The sequence below is a fragment of the Grampus griseus genome (assembly GCF_964374135.1).
Source record: "Grampus griseus genome assembly, chromosome: 4".
Lineage (NCBI taxonomy): Eukaryota > Metazoa > Chordata > Mammalia > Artiodactyla > Delphinidae > Grampus > Grampus griseus.
Window position 1 is genome coordinate 42763327 of NC_138997.1, and position 26821 is coordinate 42790147.

A 26821-nucleotide genomic window follows, 5' to 3' on the forward strand; every position below is an offset into this window, starting at 1 on the left:
CTTATTTTTCCTAGCAGTCAAAGAAAATGAGGTTAAGCTCTCAGTCTTTAGACCTAGGGGTTTTATTCTTGCAGAATAATTTTTGGGATTTTATGGAATAGTATAGTTTCAGCATGCTTTCATGTATAAGCTTCAAATTCATATTAATTATCTGTGTTAACTTAGTTAAGATTAAATTCAAATTAATTATCATTTGACATCAGCTATCTGAACAGTACCTCAGTAAGTCCTACCAGAATAAGAAAAGACAACAAAGAAGGGAATTAGACATATGATCTTTTGTATAAGGTAGAAGTTGAAGTAAAACATTTGTTGGAGGGTTTTAAAGGTTTAGATGAGTGTGGAGTCTTTGTGATTAAGAAAGTTGAGAATTAAGAAATATATATTAGTTTCCATTTACTTATACCTAATCTACCTGTAGAGAAATATTGAGAAAAAAATACAATAAAACTTAAGGATAAAAATAGAGAAATAATCATGGGCCAAAGTTAAGATAGCTATACCAGAAAATGTACACTAAGAGTAGCAATGCTTTTAGAACATGATGTAAGTCTGAGTTTTTTGAAAGTTAAGGCACAAAGAGAAAGGCTGAGTTACATAATTGGCATTATATAATAAAAGGGAAGCACATGAGCTTACCAGAAGTGACATGCTTTTTCCTAGCTAGCTCTGAACTCTCAGAATTGATCCCTTAATATCAACATCCTCAATAGCAATTTTCCAAAATACAAAATTCTCTGTATGTAACCAAAATTCATGTGAGTTCTAGATATGACCAAAAGTTGAAGGGATAATGCTGTAATGTTGTCATAGATTTATTTAGGAAGGTATTTCTAAAGGAAAGTAAAGAAACCAAGTCCAGGTATATTGACAGTTTACTGGTGATCTGGCTTCACATAAGTATGAATAGCTTGAATAATAGGTATCAAACCACATTTTTAGGGTCAACAAAAACAAAATATTATACTGAACTGAAATTTTAAAGGGTAGATGAGAGTGCATCTTCTTGGTTTGGATTAGGGGAGGCTTGCATGTGCCTGCTTGCTCCATTCTTGTGCACCATTCCAGCCATAGTGGTCCCCGATGCACCTTGTAGAAGCCCCAGGACTTCATGGACTATAATATGAAAAACAAAAAAACCACTGACCTAGAGAAATCGATGGCTAGCATTTCACTTAGAACCTCACTTTCAAAGATAGTTTTGCCAACTGATCTGGAGAGAAAGGGTTCAAAAATTATTATTGATAAGTGCCTGAGGTATAAATATTCTATGTTGTTGATTGAGTGCAGATATATATGTGTGTGTGTGTGTGTGTGTGTGTATATATATATATATATATATATATATATATATATACCCTAGATACTGTGCATGTCATTAGAAAGTTTGATGTTGTATGAAAATTAAAGATTTACCTTATATTTTTATTTAAATATAGTCAACTCCAGTATGCACAGGGCTTGAGGTAGGCCATGTGTGCACATGTACACACACATGCGTGCATGCATGCACACACACATACACTTTTTAAAATAAGATTGCTGATTGCAGCCTGGACAAATGCTTGAACAGGCATTTTATGAAAACTCTTAGAATTGTGTACCATAAAAATGAAAATGCTGACTGTGGATTATAAAATTTATTAATCAGTGGCTTCTGCCATACTCACACACTCTTGAGTAGAACTGCATACACGTGGGTTCATCAGGATATTAACTGTAAAAGACAACCTAGAGACAAGTAAATGAGTTTACCTATGGGAACAATGAATGCTGAAGAACTTTGATATAGTTGGTAGATGGTGGTGATTCCTGAGAGTAGTCAATTGGTTCCTGTAATGACTTTTAAAAACATAAATATAGATGTTTAGAAAAGGCTGCATTTTTGCTGATTGAATTTGGTCTTTGGAAACTTATTTTTAAGCTATCAAATATATAAATATACAGAAAAGATATAAGTAGAATGTAAGAAATAATATGCAATTCCACTACTCATAGCATGTTTGGTGTAGTCTCTTAGTCTTGTCTTTTACTCTTTCGATATACATTGCATAATTATAATTACGTATACATACAAGTTGGCATTTTTTCACTTATTTCCCTACATCTTTAAAATTTTTTTAATTTCTATTTTAATGGCTACATAACCATTAGATTAATCATAATTTAATTATTCTCTGATTGTGAGACAGAAATAAATATAAATGTACTGATTATATTTTTCACATTATAAAAATCGCATGGTAAACATTTTGAAATCTTTGTCTAGATACTTTACTTTACAGATACTTTGCTGAATTCCCAACATGAAATTACTGAGTCAAAGAATATAAGCTTTTAAAGACTATTATTACATATGTTGCTTATATATAGTTTTTGCCAATTTATATTTTCCCTAGCAATGCATGAGAATTCTTTTCTTGCCACAGAAGCTCACTAATTAGGTAATGTTGCTCAATATAAGGTGCATAAGATGGTTTACATTCAATGGGAGGCAGTTTTATTCCTTTTAAACCATAATTTTTATTAGGCAAATAAAATGTCATACCCAGATTACAATACAATGATGTCAATTATTAATATACAAATAATTCTAATATTCTACAACTTATTTAAGTAAGTAAATATGCCAATAATAATCTTGTAATAGTAATAGTAATAGTAATAGTAATTTGCCTGGTTGTTTAATATGTTGAGAAGGTAAATTATAACCTGGTCAGTCATTATCTGAATTATCACAATTTTTAAATTAATGTACTTTAAATGTACTTGGCTATAATCTAAAGTCAGTACTTAAATTCTATTTGTTCTACCTAGCTTTATTTTTTTTAATATTTAAGAAATTTTACTCCTAATCTCTATGTAATACAAAATGAATAAATTTTACAATTATTTCATTGCATCCAAGGAATTCTATATTCCCAAGGCAAAAGAATGGAATACATACATAGTTCATTTTTAAACTAATGCAGTTCTAAGGACACTCATTTAATTCAATTTTACATTGACTATATGTTCTTATTGTTGAAATTTATGACCTAGTGACTTATGCGGCATGATACCAAATTCAAGTTGGTTGAAGTGATTGCCTAATTGAATAAATAATGTGGGCATTACCTAAAGCATCACGACAACAGTATACTTTGATTTTACCCATAATTTAGATGCATGATTAGAGCATGATTTTAAGTCAAGAAAGTTATTTTTAAAAATATTTAATTAAAAATTTGAAAATATAGAGAAAATTAATGTTATTTCTCCACATTAATAATTATGCTTTATATTACATGCTTTATTATTCCTTAAAAACTTATGCCACCTGAATTCAAGTTTTTTGAATTATTTTGTAAAATATAAAGCAAACATAATGTTACACATTTGTTTTAACTCTTGCTAGCAGAAATCTTGTGTTCATTTGTTTTAGCCTATTACAAGTTTAGTGGTTTATTTTAGAGACTATATAGTCCTGTTACCTGATACTAGTATTAACCTCTATATAGGGAATAAAGTATTAAAATTATGTCTCTATGTATATTTCTGTATATTTAGGTTGCATTGAATGGTTTATTATTAACCTACTCAATTAACTTTTTAAAAATGTTCAGAGCTTGTATTATTTGTAATTAAAGTGAAATAGTCTCAGAAAAATAAACACTATTACTACTAATATTTTCCATTCTGTACCAGCCAATGATGAGTTGTATGCTCAAGTTATTTTACATTGCTTTACTTGTTACCTTGATAACATACCTTTATTGTATAGGCATTGTAAGCACGAGGATATGGCAGACCTGTAAACCCTGTCATATCCCATTTCCTGTGAATAAAAATTGCTCTGCTGTGTTCTGGCCTCGACTGCTTGCCATGATATCAATGGCAGCCTAACATTCTTGACCTTAAACATAATTGGCATTATATTGATGGGTTTTGTAAGATAGTATTGAGCAGTATTCAAAGGGCCACAGACTCCTAATCACAGCCACTTGCAACCAGGGTATGGTGCTTTGATTTTAGAATATTCTGGTAAGTGGATGGTAGCAGCTAGCATGAAATAATCCCCTGGGAGTAAGGTACCTGATGGAATACTAAATAAAAATTTCCTTTGGCCAATAGTTTCTTTTTTTCTTGATTATTCTTTATCTATCTTTTCTCTTTAGAACTACTCTTTTCTATTTTCTCCATATTATCTTCTCTCCTTTTCCACTGTTGTATTTTTCTCCTTTGTAATCTCTTTTTTCCTCTCTCAAATTCATACTTTTTCTATCTTCCCATTTTTAAGGTCTGGCTCCTCCCCCAGTAGAGGTCCAGTCATCACATATTCATTCTTTTATACATCATCCATCCATCCACTTGTTTCTAAGTGAGGATTTATAACAAGTCTGCTCTATGTTAGACACTGTGCAATGACATCATAGAGGGAAGATGGATAATAACTATTTGCTTTTTAAATGCAAGTTTACTATGTGCCAGGTACTGTTCTAAGTGCTTTATAAATCTATATTAACAGACTTAATCTTTATAACAGTCCTAAGAATAGGTCCAATTTTTTTAAATTGTGATTAGTCACTTATTTCTTATTTATTTGTTTGTTTGTTTGTTTGTTTTGGGTTGCATTGGGTTTTCATTGCTGCATGTGGGCTTTCTCTAGTTGTGGTGAGCAGGGGCTACTCTTTGTTGTGGTGCACAGGTTTCTCATTGCGGTGGCTTCTCTTGCTGCAGAGCATGGACTCTAGGCATACGGGCTTCAGTAGTTGTGGCACGTGGGCTCAGTAGTTGTGGCACACAGGCTCAGTAGTTGTGGTGCAACTACAACTTGGGCTTAGTTGCTCTGTGGCATGTGGGATCTTCCTGGATCAGGGCTCCAACCTATGTCCCCTGAAGTGGCAGGCAGATTCCTAACCACTGCGCCACCTGGGAAGTCATGAATAGGTCCAGTTCTTAATCCCCATTTTATTGATGAAGAAACCATAAGTTGTTCATGGTCACACAGTTAATAAATAACAGAGCTGGGATACATATTCAGGCTTTGGAGCTCTCAGATTTAACTACTGTTACTCTTCCTTTTGATCTTGAAGCCAGCAATTATGGTGTAATGTAGTTTGGCTGTGGTAGAGATGCAATTTGGGGGAAGGAGCCCCATGACTGGGAGGGCTGGGAAAGGCTTAACAGAGGAAGTAACTTTTGAATAGAACTCCTCTAAGTTACCAACTTCTAAATTCCTGTAAAATAAAACATTATCAGGTCTTGATAAAAATGAAAAACACTGAGTCCATGATTGAGGGTGAGGAGATAGTTGGTTGTTTTTGTCAATGTGTGTGGTAAAACACGGGGGTGTATATTGCATGTACCAGGGTTTTTGGGTACTTGAATCAACAGACATGCGGCAGCTGATGATTAATACTTAATCCCAAGCTTTGGAAGAGCTGAAGTAAGGACCTCAGGGTCAAAATCAATAGGGCTTTCTTCATTTGAGTTGCTAGATCTTTAATTAAACTACACCAAATGAAATAGAAAATAATTTAGGTCTGGAATAATTTAGGTGTTGAAGTGATTTTGAGAATTCAGGCGAACTATGAATTTCACTTTTTAAACCCTCCAATTGCATAAAATAAATGAATCAGAGTCACCAGATTAATCTGGTGTGTGGAACAGAAATGGTCCGAAAAAGAGCCTTATATCTAAATCTAGTTAATTAGTGATAAAATGCAAATAAAAGTAGAAATTCATGGTAACTTCTTTTCAAAATTACGCAGAAGAGAAAAAACTTTTACTTTTTTGGTCCATAATAAATACACAAGAAAAGATGTCATTAATGCATATCTTTGTTGTCAAAATGTCACTCCTCATATATTTGTTTGATTCTGGAAAATTGCCAGGAGATAATATTTTTAATATTCATCACTGTTTTAATATTCATAGTTAAAATCTATTTCTCATTGTATGTATAGTTATACTATCACACTGTCATGGCTTAGAAGGACTGATTTGCCCAAATATTTATTAATTATGTCATTTTCCTGCCCTCTGAAAAAAATTTTTAGAAAAGGGATATATCATGAGAATAACATTTTTTAATGTTTCCTTGGCACATGATGCCAAATGTAGCTAATCTGGAGAAGAGCATCTTTTCACTTAATATTCATTCTAAAAATCTTCTTTGAAGGTTCTAGGTAATACAAAAATACAGTCTGAGTACATGACCTATGACCATTGCATTACCAAGGAATTTTTAGTTCATTCTAAGGTAGTCTTCTCCATGCTTTTCTCCCACTTCCTTTTGCACAGATATTATTTGTAGACATTAGGCACAAAGTAAGTAATAAATTTGACAATTATAGTAATAATGTTACCTCCAAAATTATTAGAAGACAGATAATTTGATGAATATTTGCCTTTTAGGCAAGAGTAAATGTAAACTAGTTTGCTTTTATGCTTTTCTGTTTTTTCATTAATTTCTGAAATTTCCAAATTTGTTGAACAGTCGCTTTTGAGAGGAAAATAGACCAAAATCTTGTTTTTACATTCCAGGCTTTCTTCTCCAACAATATTTGTTGTTCCTTTTGAATGTACCATGTACACTGGATGTACCAGATATTTGAAACAAATGTATTGTTCACATTTAGAGGGAAATAAAGAGAAGTTCTAAAATATGAAGTTAGAGAGCAGATATTATGAGAAATAGGAAAATCTCAATAGGGTGATGATCTGGACCCTAAATTAGAAAGCAATATGCTACCTTTTGGCTTATTAAGGGATCTAGACATGATTTATATAGTACAAGACATCAGCAATGTCACACCAAGGAGAGGGAAGAAGGGGATCTTTTATTACTAACTGGAAACTTTATTTTCAACTAATTCTTAGATTATTTATAATTACATATGAAACAATGTGTTTCCACACGCTTCATTGAACTGCTAAGGAATTGGAATGGCAAACTCTCTTTGGAAATGTGGAATGCAAATAAAGTCACCATATATAGAGACCACATAATGGTGGTGTGCAGTTGTGAGAAATGATCAACAGTGGACAAGATTGCTAGTAAATCTCTTGCAAAATCCTATTATAAAATGGAATCACAAAGAGATGGCATCTCTTCCCTTTCTCCCTGACTTCTTATCCTCAATCTCTTCCGACTTCTTAAATACACTTCTCATGCATACATTTTAGAAGCACCAGTTTTATATCAGTTTTAAAAGCACCAGATTGTATAAATGGGACACTTCCATTTTAATACATTGTAGAAACATACAGGGTTGTGGCTTTGATATTTTTATTGCTCAGATAGTAATGCTATTCTTTAAATAGCAATAACAAAGTTCTGTTTTCCGTAGTGTTTTTTTCACTCTAATTTTACCATACCATCGTGTAGGTGAACTTGCTGTGGAAAAGATCTGAATGAACCATCATGCTTTGACCCAAAGAATAAAATTATGACTTCATGTTTCATCCTAACATTGACCTTACCTTGGGTAATCATTTGTTATATCATAGTAGGAAAACTAGGTGTTCTCATGCTTTTTTAAAATAATTACCTCTGTATTTCAATAAGGATTTGTTTCTTTCCTAGGGCCGGTGCATAAACTTCTCTCGAGTTCCCTCTCAGTAAAAGGAAAGCAGGAAGACCAAGAGGTATGAAGATGGTACATCTTCACGATGCAGATTTCCAACCAAAAGAAAACAAAGTGCATTTCAGAAGTTTTTGGAAGAGCAGCTTTATTCCTCTCAGTCAGGAAATGTTTTCTCTGCCTTCTGCTTTGCTTGCATCAAACATTTTCAAACCCTGGTTCTGCCATCTACATGGGAATTGATGAAACTCAATGGTAACACATGATTCAGGACATTAAAAATAAAAAGGAACTTTAATGTACATGCTGTGGTTTATACAAGAAAGTTGTTTTGAATGTGTAAAAGAGGAAGAAACAAAAGCATGAAGATGATATCAAAATAGGGAGCACAAAACAATTGGCCCTGGTGAATCTTTAATGGAGAAAGGAGCATTTTACATGGAAACATGGCACTTGTGTGTTTACATGGCAAGATTCTTAGCCAAAGGCAGAGTATGAAATCTCCCACCAGGCTAAGCAAATAAAGGAGTCTATTGCCTTATAGCTGTGTCAGATCACAAAATCCTTCCAAGTCCACTACCACGATACAATGTGCCTTCCGGGAAGCTTCTGACTGGAAAATCTTGTCATTCTAACACTGAAAAGTGCACACGTATGACAAAATGTAGACAGGATGCCTCAAGGTATCAGTAGCAAGCAAGATTTTGCCCTTTAGTTTTTGAAGGCACCTTTCTTTCATTATGAATTTGAGAAAAGAAGAAAATTAATAGAGCATTATTCCACAGGAAGACGGCCTCTAACTAGAGATCTTCAGTGGAGCTTAATGGACTCATGATTTGAGAACTTGTCCCTGGGATTGGTAGATTTACCCCTCTTTCTATGTTTAGGGCTTAGTAGTACATAAAGCAGTAATATCTGTTAACATACCTAGGAGTTTGTTTTGCTTTTAATTTAAAGGAAGCAATAACCACAAAGCTTCCGCTCAGGGTATTTTCTTCCTCCAAGTCTCCAAGGGCTCTTCAGCGTCACAAGCCAGCAACTCTCTTTGCATGAAAATTTCAAAATTTAATTAATATAATTAAAGGCAACAGCAAGCAGCAGCCTGTGAAGATTTTGCTCATCCTTTTTATGCCTTTTGACATTGAATGACCTATTACTGTATGCGCATTACTTGGATTTTGAGGGGCACTCTACCTTGGTTGTGATTCAGTAGAGAGAGAAAAAAGGCCTCCTCTCATCAAGTTATAAATTAAATTTCAGGAGGGTCTACCACCACAAAACATCGAAAATGTATGTATTATAATTTTTTTAGAAAAACCACCGTGTCACGTCAACGATGCCAAATTATGTTAGCGTGAGCGGAAACACTGTGGGGGAGGAAGAAGGCAGCAGCTGATGAAAAAAGCTCAAATGATCTAGTCACTTTCGATACTGTACTTCAGATGCGAAATGGATATTCGACTGGAAACCTGACAAAGCGCGCCTGCTTTGATGTGAACTGGTATAGACAATGACCAGTGGCTGGGTCAGTGGGATGTCTCTCTGCGAGCACAAAGGCTTATCAAATGACACTAAAAATAAGTTCAACAACCATCACATTGGAAGGGAGAAGGCGAACATTTCATGTTTGGCGGGCATGTGAGTGCACAAGATGGAAACAGTGATTCGGAGCATCCCAGTATAATTACCCCCATTGCGCGCTTAATGGAAATCTCAAAGGATGGGAGTGATTCTGATGGTTGGTGTCCAGATTTGTTGCACTGCTCCAATAAGCCTTGCTCACACACACAAATTTTTATACATAGATATGTGTATACATATATATCCTCTAGCTTGAATCTTTTGCTCAAGTTTATTTATGTCACTGGCTGGCTGGATCCAAAGTCATGTGTCTACATATTCATAAATAAAATTTTACCCGTGCCTCAGCTACCATTTTTCTTTAAGCCCACATGAACTCAAGCCTTGTTTGGTTGAATATTTAATTGTCTTGATTAGTTTCAGGGACAGAATTGTATCCAGTTCCAAAATGTCCATTATGTTCACAAATGGTAGTGTTGGTACTAATTATCCACGTTTGCAAGTGTGACTTGGAAACCAGATATATACCCATTGAGTTCTTGTAGGCCATCGTTCTACATTTGCATCTGGGGCAGGGCCTACTGCGATTTTCTTAAATTGGCACTTCATTTCTAACCAGTGCACACCCCGAATTTAAGAGCCTCAAGGGTACTACAGAAGCTAAGGCTGCTTCTTTGGTAGTTCCTTTGAATTTGTCTAGTATCATGGCAATTGTATGATACTTTTATTTTGTACATGAGCAGTGTAAGTAGACCTTTGCCCTTAAATGGCAAAATAGCTTTCAGTAGATTGTAATGAAAATGGATTTCCAGTTCTAATACCACTATGAAGAACTCTCAGTGAAGAGGGACAGGCAATGGTCTATGTAGAGACTAAAAAATATCATTCATAAAGTTCAAAGACAGATGGAATTTTATTGCACTTAAATATATGAACAAGATCTAGGTTATGATTTTCTCTGATTATGCTAACTAGCAAATTGAGAAGAATTTGCTTTAAAAAGTACTGTATTCTCACCAAAGGACTAAATTGAACACCCCTACACTTTTCAACCAGGAAAATGAAAGGTTAAAATAAAGCCATTTCTATAAGTTTAGTAACATTTTATATTTTATATAGAGAAACAGTTCCTGTTTAATTTTTTGGACATAATGTCAGTCAAGATCTACTTTCTGTGAGTAAATTAGTTAAGTCTTTATCCATAATCCATTTGTGTTGCATAAGGTTGCAAAAACAATTAAGTGGGAAATGACTCCTAACTTATGTGTCTACTCTGCCTGGAAAGAAAGTTTTGAAGGCATCTATATATATTTCATAACAATGTCTGTTCTTTATGGATTTGATCCATAAATATTTATCTATCTGAAAACTTTGATACTTGGAATGTTTTCCTTAAAGCATTTGGTGCTCCAAGAAAAAACATTTGGTGCTAAGAGTTGCAGCACTGATGCCTTTCCCCAAGTTAATTCTATTTTAAATTTTTATATTTCCTTCCCAATGAGATGCAGAGTAAAATTTGAGACCCTCCATTAAGTAGGGAGCAGCATCTGTCATCCATGGATAATTACTCTTTTGGCAAAAATATATAAGGTTTAAACCTCCTACATTTTAAATTGTTAGAAAAAAATGATTTGCTTATATTTTTCCTGAATTTTATTCTAACCACTTTAAATCATAAGTTATTCAGTATTTGTTTTTCTAATAAATCCTTACTGGATACAAGATCTGGGTGTCTCTGTGAACTTAACTTTATTATATAAATATCACTGACCATTGTTTACTGCTCAGAGGCAATTTATTAGGTTATTTTAAAAATTAAAACAGCCTATATTATGACCAAGAAGGTGTCTAAAATATTTTTTTGATTGATCTGCTTACATATATTGTTTTTCAATCTTAAGAGGGCAAAATATAAATGGGTAACATTTATGAATATTGTAAACATTGTAACTTCCTCTTCTATCACAAAGCCTTGTGGTTACTAGATTTTGTACAGTATCACACTTTAGGAAGTTCATTAGTATTTTATTGCTACTGGAAAATTTCGGTGGGTATATGTGCACAGGAGAGAAATATATACATTATTTTAATATGAAAGGAAATATATATTCTAGAAGCAGAAAATAACTCTGGTACATCTGTTGTATGTTTAAGGGAAGAAACAAGCAGGTGAGGCTGAAGAATGTTGTCTATCTGCAGGTGATGAAGTGGGTGCAGCCATGTACTCTAGTCTCAGAGTTAAATTAATATTTCACTTAGTGAATTTCTATTGCTTATTTCTGAGAACACTTCAATTTGGGTATATTTCTACACTTATTTGTATCTAATTCAGTCAATTTGATAAAAGAAAGAAAAACTTGTTTTCTTTCTCATAATGTAGCAATCCCTGTGCTGGATCTTTTATGCACTTTAATTTTGGGCTCTTCTGCCAAAAGAAAATGCTGATAAGTACACCATGCAAATTTATATTAAAATGTGCTTGTTCAGATTGCTTTGCAGGAACTATATTAAGGTAAAGTGTGTGTGTGTGTGTGTGTGTGTGTGTGTGTGTGTGTATGTGTGTGTGTGTGTGTGAGAGTGTGAGAAAGAGAAAGAGAGAGACATGGAGAGATTGAGAGAGACATGGAGATTGACTCAGAGTAATGTGCTACCAATTCTCTTGGCTGAAGAATCAGATGATGGAGGGACTAGACCTAGACCTAGCCACAGCTAGCTTGATTATTAAAAGAAACACCAGGAAATTAAAAGTAGCTTGTACTCTATTTGCTTAGGTACTTGAGTAACTGGAAAAATAAACTGCCTTTCTACTCCTACTCTTTGTAGTGAACTACAGAGCATGACAGCCTTTGTCTAAGAATGTTACTCGACCAGGAAGGGTCTTGCAAGTCATACATTCAAAGCTTCAGCTGAGTTCCTCCAGGGAAGTGAATCTCAGATCTGAGTTTTGCCATAGAGGCTGGACAAAACTGAATTTCTCTGCATAAAACAAATCTTGGAGGGATTCTCCACTCACCCCACCCACCCGAAATTGAAGGCAAATAAAATGGAGAAAAAAGACCAGAGAGAGGAGGGCTGAGCAACATTATAGGAGGTAAGAGCATCAATTTAGAAAATGACAGAGGAAGTTCTGTGTCTTTAAGAATGGAGATGCCTGCTATTCCATTTTAAATGGCATTGCATTCCTGCAATGTACACCCTTCCATCTCACAACTTCAGTTGCCTGCTAACTCACATTTTCTGTCACTTAAGGAAGTTGGCTGACTTCAAAAAGAGCAAGATGATCCCTCAAATTAATATAAAAAATAACCCTCTGAAAATTTGCAGATATTGAAGATTGGTTGTTCCAAAACTGATGAATGGATTCGAGGTAATAGTATATAGATCTTAAAGAGCAAGCTTTCCTCATCTGTTCACTGTTTTTTTCACAGAATAAAAAATATTTTGAAAGAAAAGAGAGTGATTTTAACATCAATAAAACTAACATCTAGGGCTTCCCTGGTGGCGCAGTGGTTGAGAGTCTGCCTGCCGATGCAGGGCACATGGGTTCGTGCTCCGGTCCGGGAAGATCCCACATGCCGCGGAGCGGCTGGGCCCGCGAGCCATGGCCACTGAGCCTGCACATCCAGAGCCTGTGCTCCGCAACGGGAGAGGCCACAACAGTGAGAGGCCTGCGTACCGAAAAAAAACAAAAACAAACAAACAAAAAAAACAAACAAAAAAACTAACATCTACTTCAAATATTGTTCAAGTAGTAACCTTGAACGAGACATCAATAAAACTGATAAACTCTAAAATGTTAGAAATAAAAGGGATCAGATTCTCTAGCTAGATTTCCCCTCAAATACAACATCATGTACCAATAGGTCTTGAGTTTTTAGGAAAAATTATGAAATTCTATACATTATCTAGGAATTGTGTTCATGTTGCTCATATTTTTTGTTACTTTATGTATCTATGTCCATACACGCACACACACACAATCCTTTCTAGGGAAAAATGCTAAAAGTGACTCACAATATGGACTTTTATGTGCTTCACAATCCTAAAGATATCCTTGATTATTCATGTGACACAATATGACATCTGAAAATGATTTCTCAGCATGTTTATAGATAACCAGGCAAATTACCTGAAAATATTAATAACTTGCACTTATATATCATTTTATAATTTTCCAAAGTACTTCAACACGTGTTATTCATTGTTTTTATTTAATAAACAGATACTGGCTGCATGCTATATATTCAGCTCTAATTTGGCCAAAACCTAGGCAAATTTAAGTGTGAAATTGAGGTGTAAGGGAATGGATGGAAGACAGAAGAGATGGCCTTCTCAGGATGCTCAGTAAAAAAAAAGTCTTACAGCATGAATCCTGAGTGGCCCATTGGAAAATAAACCCTGATCACATAAAATGAGATTTAATGCTAAATGAGGCCTGTTTCATATGGGCAACCCTAGATAAACTCTGTACCACCGAGAGTATCTCATTTTGCTACCACACTATTTCCCGTGTATGTTTAACGGCCTTCTTGAGGGAACAGAATACTTTTAAATCATTCTATTTGTTGCAAAACACTACTTTAGTCTAATCACAGATAAGTTAAGCCACATAAAAATGTAATATCCTCTAAGTGTAAACAAAACAAAACAAAATAACAAAAATGATGAGGTTAAGATTGAGATGTTTCCTAGGAAAAAAAAAGGAGGTTTCTGTGGGAAATTGTTTTCAGGGCCAGCTGAAGGACATTATGATAGAGATCATTGCTTTAACATAATTTCAGAGGCAGTTAATGTTAAACAAGAAAGGAAAGAAAACCCAAGATAGTGAAAGGATAATTAATTCAGTCTTAGTTTTAATTTCCAAGGATAAAGTGACCCTTAACAGTGGACAACTGAACGACTAGGTTTATATTTTGCTTTTCTACTTTGTGATAATGAAACTGTTCCAGGTGTTTATTCTATTTTGACATCTGTGTTTCCTCCCCATTTTACCCACTGACCTACACAAAGCAGGTGAAGAACGGTAATGTTTAGGGTAAAGGCAGGCCCCGCAAACCTTCAACCACACCCAGTACCCAGATTTTCTGAAAGCCCCTGGAGGACAGCAGAAATGACATGTCTGGGGTGGAGTCCTGGGGGTGGAGGAAGTTAGTTGTGCTCAGTAGTCAGAAATGTAAAGACTCCCCCCTCCCAAACCCTTGCCAGATGAGTGCAAACCATGCCTAAGCTTAGAGAGTTCGTTCTGTTGCCAAGAGAAAGGAGCCAAGAACCGACCAAGAAAGTCAGAACTCCTGCAGCAGTTGTACCAGGGATGAAAAACAATGGTAAGAACAAAGCCAGAGAAAGGAAATTGCACATTCATTAGCTTAATTAATGAAGATTGGCAGGTGCCTACCTTGTGCCGTTCTCTGTACTGGGCAATAGGATACTGCAGCAGGAAGGACAAGTTGGTCTCAGCAATCTTACTGGCAAGTGGAGCCAGACCCTGAACAAGAAGATGCGAGACGAGGAGTCGCGTAAAGGAGAAACACAAAGTGCTATAAGAACTTGTAATGGGAAGGGACTAACCTAGGCTGAATCATTAGGGAAAGCAGTGAAGTTTTTGCTGAGACTGGGAGGATGAGTAGTGTTTCCTCCCTCCCTCCCTTCCTTCCTTCCTTCCTTCCTTCCTTCCTTCCTTCCTTCCTCCTTCAGTCCTAATCACTTAGCAACATAAGTAGAACATAAAATGGCAGAGTTTCTGGCACATAATAGGCCCTCAGTGATTATTTGTTAATGAGTTAAAAAAATGATTATTCGGACTTCTAGCTCCTCCAAGACTGAGTAATCCCATTTCTCCCATGTCCTCATTACAACTAAAAATCCCTGTACCTAACAAATGGCAAAAAACATAGGAAGTCTCTGCAAAGTGGAAAGGAGAAGGCAGACTGCTTAGAACTTGAGGAAAAACCTGCAGGTGAGTCTCCTGGCTGCCTGTATTGCCTTACCCCAAAGAGGGTACTTCAGGGAGAGACCCACCGGTCATGGGGGACTGACACCCCAATTGAGGTTGATCTTTCTCTCTCTCTTCTCTAAGAGTTGTTCCATCCAGTGCTTGACTGCATTGTATTTTCCTTGGCATCTCCAATACCAAAATGCAATGGGCAGAAAGAAGTGTTTAGAGTCCTCCTGTGGGACTGGTAACAGGTACTCTGCTCCACAGCTATTTTCAACTTTTTTATTGCGGTAAAATACACGTAAGATAAAATTTACCACCTTAAGCATTTTTAAGTGTATTATTCACTGGTGTTAAATACATTCATAGTGTTGTGCTGCCATCACCACCATCCATCTCCTAAATCACACAATTAAGCATTTTTGGACTTGCTGCAATATTCAAGCGGTTTGGCTACTTTCATCATTTTTACAAATTGACTGATGTGCCATTTCCTTCTTTTTTCTGATTGTAGCATAAGCTTTAAGCTTTCCTCTGCAAAAAAGTATAATTAACATATTTGGGTGTGTGTGCGTGAGCATTCTTTTGAACTACTTCAACTTGTTCATTCAGGTTCAACATTAAAAGTCCTCAAGGCCACAGTTACAATGAGATTCCCATTTTGGAGGCTACATTAGTATAGTAATGCATTTCATGCTGTTGTTCCATAATTTGCCTAATCAAATAAAATGAGATCAAGCATTACATTGGAAGGGTCCGAACTCCCCATTCATACAGTTATATTTAGCTAGTTACATAAGAAATTACTTTTTTCCTAAGGTTTTGTTTGCATTTTTTTAAGCTAGTTAGAAGTCAGAATTTAATCAGTATACTTTATTCCTCTCCTAAAATCTAGTGAGACGATTTCCCCTACTGAGTAATGCCAAAATATATGAGAACAAGGTATGCGGCTTAATTAATTAATGTATAGATATTTACTGATTACTGGCTACACACCAGGCACTTTGTTGGCCACTTATTCACAGCAGTGAAAAAGGCAGAGACATGATCCTCACCTTTCATGAAGCTTCTTATCTCCAATTTTAATAGCTATTGCTGCTGTAACAAATTATCATAACTCTCTTGTCTTAAAGCAACACAAATTTATTCTCTTAATGTTTTGGGGAGTCAGAGGTCTGACTGCATTCTTTATGGAGGCTAGAGAATCTGTTTCTTTGAGGTTATAGGACTGAAGTGTCTGTTTATTGCTGGCTGTCAGCTGACTGGCATTCCCAGTTACTACCGGCGCCCATCCTTGGCTCGTGGCTCCTTTCCTCCATCTTCAAAGCTAGCAACGGCAAGTCAGATTTTTCTCACTTTGCATCTCTTAACCTACTTTTTGCCTTTCTCTTCCACTTTTTTAAAAAATTTATTTATTATTTATTTTTGTCTGCGTTGGGGCTTCATTACTGCGCACGTGTTTTCTCTAGTTGCGGAGGGCGGGGGGCTACTCCCCGTTTCCGTGCGCGGGCTTCTCATTGCTGTGGCTTCTCTTGCTGCGAAACACGGGCTCTAGGTGCATGGGCTTCACTAGTTGTGGCACGTGGGATCAGTAGTTGTGGCACAGGGGCTTAGTTGCTCCGTGGCATGTAGGATGTTCCCAGACCAGGGATCATACCCGTGTCCCCTGCATTGGCAGGTGGATTCATAACCACTGCGCCACGAGGGAAGCCCCTCTCTTAAACTTTCAATGAATGATTAGGCTGGGCCACCTAGATAATCCAAAATAATCTCATTTCAAGGGCCTAAACCTTAAATAATATCTGCAAAAAATTTTTGACAAGGCACCATATTCACAGGTCCCAGATATCTGTGGGTGAGGAGAGCATTATTCTGCCTCCCTCAGTAATGTGGAGAATGAATTTAAGAATTAGGCCTGTGAAAATATCTTCTTGAAATAATTTTATTTTGACTAACAGTTTAAATTCATATCATATGCTTTGAGAATGGAACTAAATTAAAAATTACACTAATTCTCATAATGCCATTTAAAAGTTTCTGTTAGTTTTAATTTCAGACAAATCCAATTTATTGAAATCCATGTGGAAAAATTCTGTTTTTCCTCATCCCAACTGAGATCTCTTTTCTAACAATTTTGAATATTTATTTATTTTGGCTGCGCTGGGTCTTAATTGTGGCATGTGGGACCTTAGTTGCAGCATGTTTAGTTGGGGCATGCAGGATCTTTAGCTGCAGCATGTGGACTCTTAGTTATGGCATGCGGACTTCTTAGTTGTGGCATGCATGTGGGATCTAGTTCCCCCACCAAGGATCAAACCTGGGCCCCCTGCATTGGGAGTGTGGAGTTTTACCCACTGAACCACCAGGGAAGTCCCATCTTTTCTAAAAATTTTGAAAAGCTCAACATTCTCAGATTCTTTGTCTATAGTCAACTGGCCACACCTACCATACTAATTCCTAGTTCTAAATTATAGCTTTCAATTTTCCCATTGCAAGTCTAAAGGACACTGATGGAGGAGATATATATATATATATATATATATATATATATATATATATATATATATGCACATATCTATGCACAAGTTTCCAGTATCATATATAGCTCTACTGCAATTGAGAATAAATGACTCTTCAAGAAGGCAATTTTGATATCTGACATAAAATCCTTAACATGAGCACTCTCTAGACTCAAATAGGTTTGCTTTATGTTTCCTAAAAAAAAAAAAAACAGTCAGAGGTATGAACAAATATATAGCCATATGATTGAATACCATAGAACTACCAATAATAATAAAATATTGGAACCTGACTAAATAACAATAATAGGGTATTGGTAAAATAAATTCTGGTACATATGATATATTGAAGAATACTTGATCAAATGGGAAATGTACATGCCAACAAATATATATATATATACTTGTTGAAAAACACTAGGTTATAAAATGTAGGTACACTATGATTTTCATCATAAAAACAATTAAAATCACAAAATAGAAATAAATGCAGATAAAAACTTAGAAATATAAAATTTAGATATTGAAATAGATGTACACAAAAAGGTTGAGTTCAACATGCAAATTCTTGGGTCCCGCTCCTGACCTGAAACAGAAATAGAAATTCTGAAGGTGGGACCCAGCAATCTGTATTTTAACAAGCCCTCCCAGAGATTTTGGATATATGCAGAACTTGAGAATCAGTACCTTGTTTTGGGTGGTAGTTACACAGGTGCAATAAATTATCAATAAAACTAATGTTTAGAAACTTTTATTTTATTAACTTATACTCATTTTTTTTAAAAAAAGCCAAAAGATTCACTGTCACTCCCCCCAAATACAATTACTTAAATTTGGGCATGAAAATAAAAATAACAAAAATAAAACCCACCAATCAATATAAATGCCACAAGAACATAAAAATTACCAAAGAATATATAAAGTTTTGCAAGGAAATCACAAGTGATAACAGAAGAGTAGATTTCCAGGAAGCACCTGAAGTTAAAATAATGTGATGCACTATGACTGGTTTAAATACTCAAACTTGAAGAAAAGTTAAATGGTTAAATATTTTGGAAATATTTATTGGTTAGTCTGTGATATGAGGTTAATATATAAAAGAAAAAATGCAAGTCAGTTTTAATTAATTGGACAGAATTCTGTATAATATTTAATGCTCTTGAGAGAATGAGATATCAAAGACCTCTTAAAACAGAGGTTTCTTCAATATCCTGCTCAAGGTTTTAGCTTTAAAGCCAGGATTAGTTGTATGGAACAGGGAACATCTTTATATTCAGATAATCTAACTAGTCAATTACTGGACAAGTGCTAACACCTGTACTGCATTATAGACAAAATATGAACTCTAATGTAATCCATCATACTTAATATATATTTGTACAAGTCCCTGAATGCCTATTTGCAGGATAAAGTGCAGTAGTCCTGAATGTATTGAAACATTTAAGGAACAGTGTTGTTAAAGTGGAGGTCAGTGTCATACCATTCTAGGAGGAAATTTTAAAATCCTTTGAAGTCTTTATGGGCAATGTTTTTTTTTTTTTTTTTTTTGCGGTGCGCGGGCCTCTCACTGCTGTGGCCTCTCCCGCCATGGAGCAGAGGCTCCGGACGCGCAGGCTCAGTAGCCATGGCTCACGGGCCTAGCCGCTGTGCGGCATGTGGGCTCTCCCCAGACCGGGGCACGAACCCGTGCTGAATCGGCAGGCGGACTCTCAACCACTGCGCCACCAGGGAAGCCCTATGGGCAATGTTTTAAAAATTCAAATCCTTGGTAAATTTTTATACATCTCCCTGTATCACTATCATTCTGATTTTTTTCTTAATGGTAAATTTAATCCACAGGTGGGAAAAACTCACTTTTGAACGGGGTAAAAAAAAATCAATGGAAACCAATGGATTGTCACAAAACTCATTTATTCTAAATATAGGGTAGCATAAAGAAAATAAGAATCCAACATTATTTGGAGTGGTTCTCTAAACTAAATAGTTGTAGAAACAGGGAAATTTATGGAGACATATCTCCTGGTATAAAAGCAAGGTATGGAACAGAGTTTTTGATATTAACTGTGGGCAGTGACTTAGGAAATATCCACTAGGATGTACCACTGTCATCTCACAGTCAGCAACAACAAAAACAATTAATAATCTCTCATCTTGACGCCTACATAGCTTGGCATTTCCTACATCCATCAATTCATCAATCAATCATGACATCTAGAAATCATAATCAATTTCCTCCTCTCCTTATTCTCCTATTTCTTACTAGTACTAGTTTTTCCTTTCTCGTCTTTGCTACTCCTAGTCCTGCCAATTAAATCTTAGGCAGTACTGTTCAACAGAACTCTCTGTGATAATGAAAAACGTCTATGAATCTGCACTGTCCAATGTGGTAGCCACTAGCCACGTGTGGCTATTGAGCACTTGAAAGATAGCTAGAAAGAGTGAGAAAATAAATTTTCAATTTTATTTATTTTAATTTAATGTAAATCTAATTCATCTACATGCTATGACTAGTGTCTACTGTATTGGATAAAACAGATTGAAGGCTTCATAAACTCACCTCATCCATACACACATTTAGTCATTTAAAAATACCTTTTAGGGAAAACCTCCTGTGTACCCAGGCATAGTGAAAATTCAAATTCCCAAAGGGTCTAATGGCAAAGAAAAGAAAATGATAGAGGTATGTGCACCGGGTGCTGTGAGAGAATGGACAAATGCCATCTAGGTGCTGAGAAAAGGCTTCTTGAGGAAGGTGGTGCTTGAAATGAGATTTAATGGGTAACGAGTACAGAGGAAAGAAGAGCAGATAGAGAGGCATGTAAAATGTTAATGAGGTAAAAGAGAGTATGGTCCATTTGGGGGGAAATTATAGAAGTTCAGAGTCGATGAAACCTGAAGTAAGGAAAATGTCATGAGATGAGATTAGAAAGTTAATCAAAGGCCCAAATGTCATGTCTAACCTTTTTTTTTTTTCTATTTTAAGGTTCTTAGAACATATTTATTATGTAATGGACTAATTGAGGTTATTTTGCTTTTTATTTGTTTATTTTTAAGCAAAAGAGAGATATAATTAGATATGCATGTTAAAAAGGTTATAAAATGCAAGACAGAGAATGGATTGGAGGGTGCAAAATTTGTAGGGATGTCAGCTGGGAGATTGTTGCCATGATCTTAGCCTGTAATGGCAGTAGACAGAGAAAGTAAAATGTACTGGAAAAAATATATTGCAGATTTAGAATCAACAAAATTTGGTGATTGATTACCTGTATGATGCGAAGATAGGGAATCAAGACATCCTATACTCTGACTCTGGCAAAGTTGGCTCACAAGAGACTGGTGATGTCATTCATTAATGTAGGAAGCTTTGACCTGGGCTAAAAGTCATTTCTAAGATAACTCACATTGTTGGCAGAAGACCTCAGTTCTTTGACAGAGGAACCTGTTGTTAGAGCTCCTTGAGTGTCTCCATGGCATAGAAGGTTTTTCTTTTTTTTTTTAACATCTTTATTGGAGTATAATTGCTTTACAATAGTGTGTTAGTTTCTGCTTTATAACAAAGTGAGTTATACATATACATATGTTCCCATATCTCTTCCCTCTTGCGTCTCCCTCCCTCCCACCCTCCCTAGCAATAAGAGAGAGAGAGAGAGAGAGAGAGAGAGAGAGAGAGAGAGAGAATGCTTTCTATGACCCAGTCTTGGAAGTTGTACACTATCACTTCCACCATATCCTACTTGTTAGAAGGGAGCCACTAAGTCCAGCTCATGCTCAATATGAGGGTATTTGGCTGCACCTTTAGAAGGAAGGATGTCAAAGAATTTGTGGACATATTTTAAAACTACCTACACTACTATAAGGGGAAATATGAGCTTATCTATTATAATAGTTAACTTTGCTCTAAATAGGGAAACAATGAGTTTAGTTCTGGTCTCACAAGTTTACCTTTGTGAAATATATACATGACAATTTTCAGTAGAGTTTCAGATGTATGGTTTTATATCTGAGGAGAGAGATTGATTGAAGCCATGGGAATGGATGAAAATAACTCAAAGAAAGTTTGGAGAGTATAAACAGAAGAGGGCCAAAGACACAACCTCTTCTAGAGAATCTTTTGTAGGGAATACCTACAGTAGGAAGATACTGATGGAAGTGGAGCCCAAAAATGATTCTAAAAACTAACAGTCAAACTGTGTGAGGAGAATGAAGAAAGAGTGATAGTATTTTGAAAAGGAAGGATTGGCTATGATGCACATCACTTTAGGTTATATGCTACTCTGGGAGACGAAGATTCAGGGAAAGGATGGTGATTTTTAGTTATCTCTTATATTTTATTTATGTTTTCAATAAGACAGAGTTCAAGAAAACATGGCAAAATGTCTACATCTGTTTAATTTGAATGGTAAGCAATGAATGTCTCATATTGTTATATGTACTTTTACATTTGAAACACTTGTATATTTGAAATACTTATATTAATAAAATTCAAAAGAACTGATTAACTTTGCCAAATCCTGCAGAAGGTCAAGAAGGGCAAGCACTGGAAAATGCCCATTGGATTTAGTAATAAAGTGGTTAATAGGATTTAGTAATAACGTAGTTAATAGGGTCCTTGATAAAAATAATTTCAGTGAACTAGTGGTGGTAGAAGCCAGATTCCAGTGGGATAAGAAGTTAATATAGAGAGGTTGGCTCAAAAGGTCAGAAATACATCTTTGTAGGATCAAAATTATAGAAGTTATTATACTTTTGTCACTGCTCCCTTTTAAAGCAAGGTAACAAATTTATTTAGAAACTAAGGGGAAAAAGCAAAGAGGGAAGACTTGTAACACCAGACCAAAACCCCTAAAGAGCAGAACAAGATCCAGAATGCAGACAGGAGCCTTGCCATAAAAGGACGTGGGTCTTTCTCTTTTTTGTGTGTGGTGGGGAAAAGAAAAGTGAGTGGGTAAAAATAGTGGTTCCTGTCACAGTAGGAAAGTGAGGGAGCCACTGAGACAGAGACAGATGAGAATGGATAGCTTGATGAGTGATGAAAGTCTGGTAACTGTTTCAGGAATCAGAAACTGACTTGTCACCAAACTGTTCCTAGTGCCTGGGAGTAACTGCGTGAGTTACACAGGCTGGTTTCTCAGAAGCAGATGGTGAGATGGAGCTTGGGATGTGAATGTTTATTGAGGATCACTACCTATGAAGGACTGGAAATCATCGAATGATTTTTTGCAGGCCACTGGGTGAATAAGCTGTGGATCATTCCTATAGTGAAAATAAGTCTATCGATATAAATCAATTGCAAGAATTTAACATTGAGTGAAAGAAAAAAGCAGCCAAATTTATCTACGATATGATAAAATTTTTCAATTTAAAAAACAAAACAATAATGTATTTTATGTTGTGGATAAATATAGAGAGTAAACGTATGAGAACTTTCCTGGGAATTATGCAAATTAACTTGGTTACCTCTGGTAGCTGATGAAATGTGAAGGAATGGGAGGCTCTGTGAGGCAAATAAGTTAAGCCTTGTGCTTGACACATAGTAAACACTATAGGTGCTAGCTAATATCATAATAAAACATGTTAACATATGTTTATTCTTACTGGTGTACATGCAGGCGTCTGTTATATTGCCTCTTTGTTTGTTGTATGTTTGAAAACTGCCATACTAAATGATGAAAAAACCCCAGCACCATCAGGGACCCTTTCCTAATTATACAAGGCCAATAATACTAATTTCCAACATAACACGTGACTTCAATCTCAACTATCTGAGGGTCAAACCTCTTTGAATTGGTGAACGAGTGAAAATGTCAAGTCAGACATATTCTTTGGCTGGACACACACATGCACACGCATATTCACACACACGAGCATCCTCTTGGTGTAACATAAACACCAATAACCTCATTTAAAGGCTAAGGCCAAGCGCATTTGTCTTTTCTCTTTACCTGATGAATTTTTCAAGGGCAGGACAGTGTCCCTTGATGCTCAGCCAGCCCTCCCTGGCGTATTGTGAGTACTCAATAAATAATAATTAATTCAGTAATACTTAATCCATTAATAAATAAGCAGGCATTTACTCAATAAATAATAATTAATGACAGAATGACTGAAAAGAATGGCAAAACTTGAATAAAATGTTATAAATGAACTAAAACTGTTTAAATCTAACTAAATGTAATTTTTGCGGAAGATGTACTTAGAACTTGAGTCCTATGAATTTGATATAGATATTTATGTCTTAGATTTTAGGACACTCTTGTTCTTTTAGTTCATAGTGCCATCAATGTCTCAGCTGTATTCACATCATTTATATAAACCCATATTATGCATGTGTGCATATATATATATGTATATATACATATCCCTACATATATACACATATATTTATGTATTTGTACATGCATAAACACATTTTTTTCCATCTCAGTCTATATACAACTGACCCTTGGCAAATCTGTGAAGCATTGCATTTAATCTTTGTGGGTGTGTATACAGGAATAAGCCACTCCATCTTATAACCCTGCTGACCCTGTGATGGCCTCCTTGTGCCCCAGATCTTCTATGCCCTATGTCCTCAACTATCATAGGTGTTAGCTAATATTATTACTGTCAGATTACTATTTAGTTAATCTCATAAACTAATTTGTCATGAGGCGTTAGTAGCTCAATGTATTACTTTCTTTCCTTAATAAGGACTGTTGATACTTTCCTCTGAAAAAGTGGTTGCATGAATTCCAGAAATACCTCTGTTGGAATTACAATTAAACAGGGATTCTTTTGATGCTACTCAAATTATGGCATATTTACATACGCTTGCTACTGAGTTCAGACGGCAAGTGAAATATAAATTCACCATGTCATCTGTTTTCAGACATCTAGCTTTTTCATCGAATAGATAAAACTATTGGAAATATTGATTTTGCATTATTTTACGTTACTTTTAGGTTGTACAGACACAGTCTTATTAAAAGTTAAAACAAATTTCAAGAGACCATTTGGTAAACAGAGCAGCACTTGAAAAATCATGTGATATGTTGTAAATCAAGCTAAGTTGATATGACCACAATCATCTACCAGATTTCCAGTTTGTTTTTCACTTGGATATTTTATCTAAGACTCATTCATTTACTCCTTTCCCCTCAATAACTGCAACTGAAATGAATACTGTTCATCTCATTCAGGATCCACTATGTGCCTCTTAGAAAAACAAATAAATGTCTGTCTTTTCTGAGTTCATTCCATAAAGTAACTACCAAGAGTGAGTACCACATTCGAAGAAACATGTAATTCAGACAAGGCTTTTACTGATGAGAACAATTATGCTAAAGCCTGAAACCTTTTTTAAAAGAGGATAAAGTAAGAAATAGATGTAATAAAAGGAATGAGTCCTTTAGATGACAATGGGGTGATAATATGAACTTGATGCTGTGCTTATGAGTTATTATGTTATTTTAGTCTAATGGCCCAAAAGGTCCTTTAAAAATCTTCTAGGTGAATCGATATATATCATGCGGAGACAATAGCGTACATGGTTGTTTCCATTTGGCTTTAAAATAAACTTCAAAGTCAGAGAACTTTCTGTATTATGTTGGGCTGTCAAATTATGTACTTTTGAAAGGCATGGTTTTCATATGCATATTTCATATGCAAAATATCTTCCCAACATGTGCCTATTTTAAAAGAATTCTTTTACTTGAAATGTAAAAACACAAAAATAAATACCTTAATTTAACCAGGGAAATTGGTTGAGTCCTCTAAAGGAGTAACGAGACAATTCTGCCCCGTTAAAACTCACCTTTGTCTCTAATGCCTGAGCCAACACTGAAGATTAAAGACAGGATTCAAAGAGGGCTATTCTTCATATTTTACCTGCTCATTAAACGCCAAGATAGTTTTTTACTCAATTATACATCTGCCAATGAAAATAGTGAGCAAAGACAACCTCAAGGCCATGTTTTCATTTCGATCATTGTTCCCTAGTGAATTACAAGGTTGCGAGCTCTCCTAAGACAATTTATATTGATCCAGGCTTCATAAATCTGGTACAGTAGACTGAGTTGCTGAGCTGTATGTTGTGATCACGTCTTTATACCAACAACATTAATCACTTGCTCAAGAGGAAGTAGCAGTTCAAGAGTGTTCTGTCTCACGGTTTCATCAGAAAGGACATCTTAACAGAAGCCTTTAATGTTGCCCTTTCTCCCCAGCGGTTTCAGTACTCACTCCTCTCTATAGGTTTCCAAGCTCTAATCTATCTTGTCCTGCTTCTTAGGCAATGTAAAATGAGCAAAATATTTACAAAGACTTATATACCCATGAGAAAAATATTTATTTTGTAAGCTACAATTTCTAAAGATGGAGATGCAATTAAAAGGACACTAGATGCACTTGCCTATGGAAAAATTTAATCCTCCATGTCTACAGTCAGTCAAAGTTGAAAATGCATCTGAGAGAAAATGATTTTTATTTAATTTTCTCCTTCAGGAAATATTAAACTTAACCGGAAACCAGCCAACGCATCTGTCTCTGAAATGTTCCAGGGCAGAGATACAAACAATGGTTCCAATAGATTATGCATCTGGCCACCAATATTTTAAGTGGAGAAGAGGAGGGCTGTGACTAATACACAGGAAATTATGTTATTTGACACAATATTATATTAGAGAACAAAAAACCCCCAAAATTGGGCTAGTATGAATGAGATGAAATAAATGAGATTGTTTTAGGTATCACATACTGTAATCATACCATTTCTTCCCATTGTTCTAGTGGATAAACAGAAGGAAGTGTCACTTTATGTTTTTTACTAAAGAATCAATAAAACTAAATGCATTACATGCCCTTTTACAAACTGATTTTTCATTTGCCCTCTTGTAACTGTTATTAGGTAACTCTTATGGGAGACTGAATTTCTTTTATTTGTAAAGTAATTTATAATCACGTAGTCAATTATTTTAAAAAGTAAGATACATTTTGTTGAACACTATTCTCCCTGACACTACTGGCTAGTCCATAGAACATTTCTTTCTTTCCTTTATAGTAGTCTCTTAAAAAAGGAAAAAAAATCTTCCATGAAGTACAAAGTATGTAGGGGACACTTAGTTTTAATTCTTAAGGCAAATATGATGGCATTTTATTGGGGAGAAACAGAAGAGTTCTCAACCTTTTTTTTTCTTACCAGTGTGGAACACGTGTCACACTTTAAGAAAATGTTGCTCCTG

General features: G+C 35.5%; 1 protein-coding gene across 1 annotated transcript in view; it reads left to right on the plus strand.

The window, feature by feature from the left end:
- Positions 1-11597, plus strand: part of ANTXR2 (ANTXR cell adhesion molecule 2) — a gene marked incomplete at its 3' end in the record, with an annotated part of 165644 nt that extends 154047 nt beyond the window's left edge. The window contains exon 17 of the mRNA XM_082652808.1: positions 7571-11597. Coding sequence (XP_082508934.1) covers positions 7571-7609 — 39 coding nt within the window. The remainder of the gene's footprint in view (positions 1-7570) is intronic.
- Positions 11598-26821: the final 15224 nt, after the last annotated feature.